The sequence below is a fragment of the Tachypleus tridentatus genome, chromosome 2, assembly GCF_004210375.1.
Source record: "Tachypleus tridentatus isolate NWPU-2018 chromosome 2, ASM421037v1, whole genome shotgun sequence".
Classification (NCBI taxonomy): Eukaryota; Metazoa; Arthropoda; class Merostomata; order Xiphosura; family Limulidae; genus Tachypleus; species Tachypleus tridentatus.
The window spans coordinates 53,921,685-53,930,612 of record NC_134826.1 but is presented as its reverse complement, the minus strand read 5'-3'; the positions used below and the strand labels follow the sequence as shown (position 1 = coordinate 53,930,612).

Here is an 8,928-nt window from a genome sequence, read left to right as displayed (position 1 = left end):
GTACTCTGAAGACGAATGTTATTCATCCATAATCCAAGTTTGCGTTGTTTTATAATTATCAATGACAGTTTATTCAACGTATAAGGTAAAGATGGTATAATATTCAACACCTACAGTGGGAATTATCAATGTAAGTTCGAAACTGTGTCTTTACAAATATCGTCGGTGATGTACACGCAACTGATGGCACCTTGACTGCTGACATATACAGCACATACTGATCCCACTTCATCAAGAATACATCTCATCAAGCGTGGACTTATTTTCCAGTAAGACGATAATTCCAAATAATATGCTGATAGTAAATTGAATCTAAGAAGGCTTGATATCCAGTTAGTCCTAATATAAATATTCCAGAGTCTCCTTTACTTATTTAAAAACTGTGAAGGCCTTAATGTGATGAAGCAGATTAGATGAATTGTGGGAAGTAATACAGGACATCTGGAACAATATTATCATGTCGTACATTAATAAATTAAACAAAAAAAACAAAGCGTAGTTTTCTGTGTAAAGCAAGTGACTTTATAGAACACATCAATGTACTGTACAACTTATTGTCTTTTTTCGTATCTTCTGTGATGTTTCGTACCTCCTGGTCTGTGTTGTATAATGGTTTTGACTTCTGTATGCGTGCTTCTTACGTGTTTTTACAATTAGCTTCAATACTATTCACGTGTTTGTAAAGTGTATTACACCTACCTCAATGTAACCTCAGAGACGTTCCTGTTTTAATAACAAAATAACAACCAGAACGTTGAGAACACAAACAGAAGAGGTCTTGAATACGGAAAACCAAATACTAGCAACACGGTAATGTAATTCTACCATTTTTTTGCAATAGTTTATAAGGTTTCAAATATATATTGGAATCGAATAATTTGTATTTGTTTTAGCACAAAGCCACATTGGATTTCTACTGTGTTCATCGTTGATAAATGGAACTCGAATTTATGTGTTCTAACTTCATAAAATTACCGCTAACTCGTCGGGTGACATATTTCTCTCAAATAAAATTAACTTACCTTCCTTTCCTTTGACACCTTATCAGTATTAAACACATTATTTAACATATCTTATGTTTACATTTATTTACAATACATTATCTGTTCTATAAACTTTTCTGTAATCGTGAATTATTGCTACCAATCTAAACTAAAATTCATATTAACCAATTAATAAATAAATTAATGTTAAAATCTGTATTATTAAGGATAAAAATAGAAATGTGTAATTTAATAATTTTAATTCTATAAATATCAAACATATATTTATTGAATCATGAAGATTTATTCGAGTGTGGGTCGTGTTTGCTTCTATTGTACGTTTGTCATTAAACACAAGAATATACAATGTATCGTAGCCCGAATTTTATTGTTATAAGTCAACAAACCTATAACTGTACTACGTCGATATAAATTACATACCTAAAATGCAAGGTTCTTATGGGGTTGGACGTAGCAAACGATACAAACAGAAAGGGAAAGTAAACAGATAAACATGAAATTCTAAGAGTTCCTTATAGCGAAGGTTGGTGAAAAGATGATAAAATAATTTTATATTTTACCAACGAACTGTACTACATAATAAATTATCTTTTATTTTAGACTATTAATGTTCATAACATACAAGGATATTCATATCCATCAGTATTAGTTATGAATCTCTTCAGTATTATTTTAACGGTCCTGCATGGCCAAGCGTGTTAAGGCATGCGACCCGTAATCTGAAAGTCGCAGGTTCGGATCCCCGTCGCGCCAAATATAACGCCTTGTGGGCGTTATAAAGTGACGGTCAATCCACTATTCGTTAATAAAAGAGTAGCCCAAGAGTTGGCGGTGGGTGGTGAAAACTAACTGCCTTCCCTCTAATCTTATACTTCTAAATTAGGGAAGGCTAGCACAGATAGCCCTCGAGTAGCTATGTGTGAAATTCAAAAACAAACAACATTATTTTAATATATGTACATGGTGTACCTATAAAATATAATATCAATCTATTCAGAATGTTATATCTAAATAAATAACTCACACGACAACAATACATTAAACTTTTTTTAAATGTAATTTTTTACCATACTATGATTTTGTTGACACAAACATTCAATTTTTTTGTATTATACATCTTAGGTTTATTAAATAAGTCATTTAGTTTATATTAAATATTCCCAGCTCTTTAACTAAGCGGTTTTATAACGGAACATTAACTCAACTGGCTATTTGTATTTTGTCAACCGCAAGTAATCTTATAATTGTGAACACATAAACTTACCGCTGACCTGCCACGTACTTTCACTCGAATGGATGTTTCTTCTAAGTGAAAGATATATAAAGGTATATCTTCACCCTTTCCACTGTGGGCATTCGAGTCCTGGATTGTAACAATGTAAGCACCTAAATATACCTATCATATCATACTCCAGGTGACCTCAAATGTTACAAAAACACAATTTTCTTATTCTATGCAACCTGTTTGCATTCTATGTTTCCTGTTAGGTTTATATTAGTCATATTGAACTCGTTACAGTAGAGTGTGGAAGACCGCAGTTCGTGTTTAACTATCGTCACAAAAATGTGCTTCGCTCTTCACACTCTGAGTGTGTTATAGGAGTTATTGTGAAATTCCATTACTTGGTTCCAGTAACTCAAAAGCTGGCAGTGTATAGTATTGTTTAGTGTTTTTCTTCTGGTCTATCACATCAAAATTAGAAACAAATAGCGCAGATAGCCATCGCGTAACTATGGGAGAAATACAAAAAAAAAAAAAAAACACCACCTGGGTAAATATTATAAAAGGAAACTGTAATATTACTAAAGGGGTTAAAATAGTTAATTATATGGTTAATGCTGTCAGACGTTTCACTTTTAATAATTGTTTGTATTATTACTTAAATTAATTTCCAATTTTTTTTATTACATATTCAGATGTCTGAATCCACTGTACTCATGAACGACCGAGAACAGGACAAGAAAGTAAAAAATATTTCCACTGGAGCACCAGAAACCGCTGGATCTCCGTTTCGAAACTTCAAGTTTCCTTATATTGGAATCATCCTTGCTATCGCTTGTCCAGTCTTTTACGCTACACAGTCTGCTTTGTTCAAAATGATACCACATCTGTCTAAACAAACCATTTTATTTTACCGGGGGATGTATATGGTTACTATAACCTGTCCTTTGGTCATTCACAGTGGGCAGTCAATTTTCTCGGACAGTTTGAATAATTTTCTGTTCTTAGTCCTTAGAGGAACTATGAGCACAGGAGCATCGGTTCTGATGTACAATTCATTGAACTTTCTACCACTAGGTAACGCCACTTGCTTAATTATGACTGAAAGTGTATTAACAACAATATTTGCATACATAATACTTCGGGAAAAAGTTCATTTGATGGATTTGCTAGCCATCGCATTATCTATGACAGGAATCATTCTCGTATGTCGTCCACCATTTATATTTGACAATGAAAACAACGTGAACACCAGTAACCAGGTTATAGGTTCCTTAATGGCTCTTGGTAGTTCCGTCTTTAACGCCCTATCACAGGTAATTACAAGGAAAATTATGTATATTCACTACAGTGTTGTGATATTCCAGTATTCTCTTCTACAAATTATATTGTTAGGTATCTATATGTTTACACGAGCAGAAAATATACTTTCCGAGTGTGGAACAACTTCTTGTTATGTACTTGCCATTGGTATTACCAGTTTTTTATGTCAGTATTTTATCATTAACGCCCTCTTTGTGGAAGATGCCGGGTGTGTTTCGTTAATTCGTTCATTCCAGATAGTTTTGGCTTTCATCTATCAGGTCGTCTTACTTGGTGAAGTGGTCACTTTGCTCAGTGGGTTAGGGGCAGTTTTCATTACGTCCGCAGTTGTAATAAAGGCCTGTTTGAAGTGGTATACTGAAAACCCTACAAAGATAATCAGAATTTTAGGAAAAGTAAAGTTAAGATACCTCATCCTCAAGATTCAGTCCTTTAAATTATCTATTAATTAAACGTCGAAAGAAACAGAATAATACTGTTAGCAAAGTTGGTCAATTTCGCAAGATTATATAATATGATATGGTGTTTGGTATATGTAACCTGTCAATATAACCAATAATGTTTAATTAACATAAGCAAGTGTACTGTTATTACAAAATTACCATCTTCTTATGCATACTTTATGTTTTCAGTTACTATTATATTTTAAGATTGAATGTGCCTTTCACTGATCGTGTTATTTAATAAAACAATGTTGAATACTTCCTATCGACTAATGATTTCATTTCATAATGCTGCATTCACGTGTATGTTATTTTTAGAATTTCCTTTGAGAAACTTCATAAATATATCTTTATAAAAACATTTTTTTATATTTTAAGATTGAATGTGCCTTTCACTGGTCGTTTTATTTGCAAAGTAACGCTCTTTCCAATCTGCAGGGCAAACTGAATGAAATTTGAACTTACGTCACGGTTACCTTGAGTTCGAAGAGCGCTAAAAACCATATATGTGATAAAATTTCATGATCCACTTGCCACTCCCTTATTAGAATGCGTATTGACGCTAACATGAGGCGAGGGTTACCGAAAGTACGTTCATTAAAAACATATCCGTGATGACGAGAAAACCCACTTGTCAAGCAAAACATGTACGTTAAAACGGCTGGTACGTTGTCCGGTCCTCTACATAACAAATTTTCTCAATCCACACCAGTCGTTTTAACATATATATTAGTAAGGACATAAGTTTGTTCTTTGTAGCAGATGAATAACTTAGCAGTACCGTTACAGGTACACAAGCTTTTAGATGTAAATATAGTTTGCATATCTTCATTTTACGTTTTTCTTGCAAGTAATGTTTACCATGTGAAACAATAATCTATATAATTTTTTGGATCGTAATGAACCCTTGTCCAGTTTATGAACCAGTGTTGTGAAACGAGCGTACCACAATCGTAGTCTTTCCAAAATTAATTTTGGTTAAAACAGTAATTTGTAGGAAACTGCTAAGGTTCATCTCTAAAATTTGGGTTTCACGTCTCACAATCACAATATACATCGATTAAGCCAGCACAGTTGATAATACCATCAAATAGTTAGCACAAACAATGTTCTAAATACCAATTACATGACCTGTCATTTGTTTGAAATGCGTGTACACTGGGCCTACTACAACCTTTTATATCTATGTAAATCTAAGTAATGGTATATCTATACACGATACCTAAGATAAAATTGCGTAGTTATATTTGTAAATAGAGTGTAGTGAAGTGAATGACATATTCTTAGACTAGTTAAGTAGATTCTGGTTGTTAACATGTAGTCATTACACTTTAGTCTTCTCAGTTTATCCTTTCAAAGATAACACAGGACTATATCTTAAAATATTGAATACAAACGTTCAGAAAACTGAAAAAAAAGTCATTTTTCTGTAAATGCTAGTGGGCTGAAAAAGCGACACGACATTTCTGTCGTACCCGGTTATTTACCAGATAATAACATTGTTATGAAGAATGGTTACATTTCAATGTTCTAGATTTTAATAATTATTAATACCATTAAAAAGTTTCAAAGACGATTGAACTATTTAAAATCTCTTAATGGTTCTTTTGAAAACAATTCTTATTCAACTTCACTTCATAATAAACAATGTCTTTTCGTATCAAAACGTATGACAGCTATTGAAGTATTTAAAAAACATGCAACAACGAACAAGCGACAGTTAATTCGCGAGATAGAGCGTAACGTCTTATCCCCTCTAAATGAGCGAATAGATAAATTAATCACGTGACCTCATCACATAAAAACAAGTGTATTATCCCATTACAATACAAGATTCTAGGACAATAAATTGAGAGAAATTAATTAACTAAATAAATCTGATCATGAGTTCTTTTGTTTGTTTTTGTATTTTATACCGAGTTCCCCACACAAAAGAAAGACTCAAAAGACAATAACAACTTAATTCGTTCACAAACTACACGGGTCGTTTACGATGTTTTTTATTACACAATATTTTACATCACACAGAAACATAACATACAAAAACTATACTTTAAAAAAACTTCAAAAATAACTACATTTAATATCTTTCTACATACCAGGCTGAAGCTTTCTAAACCATACATATATTTAAGTGGATCTCTGTCTATTAACCAGTTAAACCAGATCTCACAATTAGAGAAACATCAAATAAAAGATTCCCACACTGTCATATGGTGCAGTTGTTAATTTAAATGGTGACACTGTCATCTTATCAACTTGTTCAAAAATCATCTACATATTTTATAAAAGGGTTTATTATGTGAATTTATCTTTTTTTATTTGAATAAAGAACTTAAGCCTTTCTCAGTTCTTCCGGATAGTTTTATTACTACATATTGTATAACTTATGTAGACAGATACATAAAACGTTTCTGTACATTCAGACATCAAGTACTTCTACATAAACTGGATCTGAAAACCTGGTGAATTTCTGCTGCAGATTTCATTGTTTGGACAGAACGTTATTTTGTGCCAGTTAAAGATTTTATTTACAAAACTGTCAAAGCCATACCGTGACAAAGCTATATGTCATTATTTCTCTAGGTGTTCAGATACCTGGGTTTTTTTAAACGTCATACTATGTCACCCAAATGATATTTAAACATTAAAATCACATACAGAATTATTAGTGATGACGAGAAACCCACTTGTTGAGAAATTTATATGCAAAAACGGCTCGTTTGGGCTGAAAACACTTTACATAGAAGAGCGAACAACGTTTCGACCTTCTTCGGTCATCGTCAGGTTCACAAAGAAAGAGGTAACTGACCGGAAGCTGACCACATGTTTGAAAGGGGTTGTGTAACTGTGTGTCGAAATGTAGAGGGCGGTATTAGATGTTTGAATATATAATTTTATTTATTATATTAATATAGGTATAAAGGCGTTCCTTTATATTGGTTTATTTTGGGTTTAAGTTGTTGTATAAGTAAGGCTTCTTTAATTTTACGTTTGTTTATGTTTGTTTCTTTATTTAGTATTTGAGTGTTTTCACACCAACATTATTTATAAAATACAATGTGATAACTGCCACGACTTCTATATTGGAGAAACAAGTAGAAAAATGGAAACCAGATTCAAAGAACATAAAGTCACCTTCACACGTTTTCGAACACTGCAAGTCAAATAAACACAACATAACCATAGAAAACACTCAAATACTAAATAAAGAAACAAACATAAACAAACGTAAAATTAAAGAAGCCTTACTTATACAACAACTTAAACCCAAAATAAACCAATATAAAGGAACGCCTTTATACCTATATTAATATAATAAATAAAATTATATATTCAAACATCTAATACCGTCTACATTTCGACACACAGTTACACAATTCAAACATGTGGTCAGCTTCCGGTCAGTCAGTTACTTTCTTTGTGAACCTGACGATGACCGAAGAAGGTCGAAACGTTGTTCGCTCTTCTATGTAAAGTGTTTTCTCAGCCCAAACGAGCCGTTTTTGCATATAAATACAGAATTATTGTTGTTGATTTATTCTGTGAAATAGACGTCTGCCTTTGTCATGAACCTCGGTCAACAATCAGTGAATATGACACAACCAAAGTAACTTTGAAAACGGTGGTTTGTATTTCACACACAATGTAACTTAGATTTAGTTTATTTATACTAAACAAACAGTAATTTGAAACAAAATTAACAAATAATTTACAACTGATTCTTCATAATAAAATAAATGAAACATATGTTAGAGATCTATTGTAAAAGTATTACTCTAACAATTTTTAGCACATTTTCTCAAACGTCTTCCAAATTTTATACAATTAATTTTATTTGTGAGTTTTTCATTTGGTAACGTTAAAGTTAATTAAAAACAACATCTTGTTACGAATTAGATCATGAGTACCTGGTTTAATTTAGATTAATCTACTACAATTTTAGATATAAATATTAACTTTCTCAACATCGGAATCAAAATACTCATGTAAGTTTAAGCGACAGTAGTGGTTCTGCTGCCATCTGTCGAACGTCTCTACTAATGTGTCAGTCACGTGCTTTACTTTTACTTAGACCAGTAACTAATATTTGTATACTTTAGATGATCTAAAGTTGGTTATTGTTTATTTTTATAAACAATATAAATAACAATATAAGCTGTAGTTTTATACTGTTCAATAATTCATAAAAATAATAATAACATAAAATGTCAGTTTGGAATCAATATTAACGGTAAACACGTTTTTACACGAACCTTTCTCTACACTATGAGATTTAGTTGTTTTATAACGTCATGAAGAGTGAATATATAAGATGAAGTTTAAACCACTGAGATGGTTGTTATGAAATCACAAAACTAGAAATGTTTTACTTTGAATATTTCAAATGTTAAGAATTTATTACCAAGGAAAGAAATTCACAACAGGTCTGACTCTTAAGCAATTAAAGAGCTTACTTTATTATTACATTTCTACCAAATTTAACACCTAACACCAAAGGCCATTTTAACACTTGCAGCTGTTTATTAGCACCAGTTAAAATCATAATTAAAGGAGAGATTACATTTCAGAAACCATGTGGAAAATAGAAGTTATCACAGATACTGTATATAATCTTAGATCTTCTGATGGGTTTTCAACTCATGACAAATGTCTTGCATTTGGTGTTGGTGTGAGGCTATAGAAATGCCATCTTAATGTTGATAGATAAACAGATAAGTAATCCATGTATTTTTAACTGCAGAAAAAATAACCTACATTTTGTAATTTGAACTTGTCATTGAATTTTGATATCTCAAAAACCCATGGTAATGACATAGTGTATTAAAACATTATGTCTCATGTAACTGTGTAAAAATGATAAAATGGCTGTCTACATTATACTACAAGACCTTTTATTTAGAAGTTCTTCAGAGTTTACTCAGTAAAATGATCA

At 31.9% G+C, this 8,928-nt stretch overlaps 1 protein-coding gene across 1 annotated transcript; it reads left to right on the top strand.

Moving 5' to 3' along the window:
• Nucleotides 1-686: 686 nt before the first annotated feature.
• On the top strand, nt 687-4,096 carry LOC143243838 (solute carrier family 35 member G1-like). Its single transcript, XM_076487529.1, has 2 exons — nt 687-810; nt 2,922-4,096. The coding sequence occupies exon 2, from the start codon at nt 2,922-2,924 to the stop codon at nt 3,999-4,001; it is 1,080 nt and encodes a 359-aa protein (XP_076343644.1). The 5' UTR covers nt 687-810; the 3' UTR covers nt 4,002-4,096.
• Nucleotides 4,097-8,928: the final 4,832 nt, after the last annotated feature.

Bases quoted from the DNA above. Each gene is read 5' to 3' on its own strand.
- LOC143243838 (XM_076487529.1), top strand. From the start codon at position 2,922: ATGTCTGAATCCACTGTACTCATGAACGACCGAGAACAGGACAAGAAA.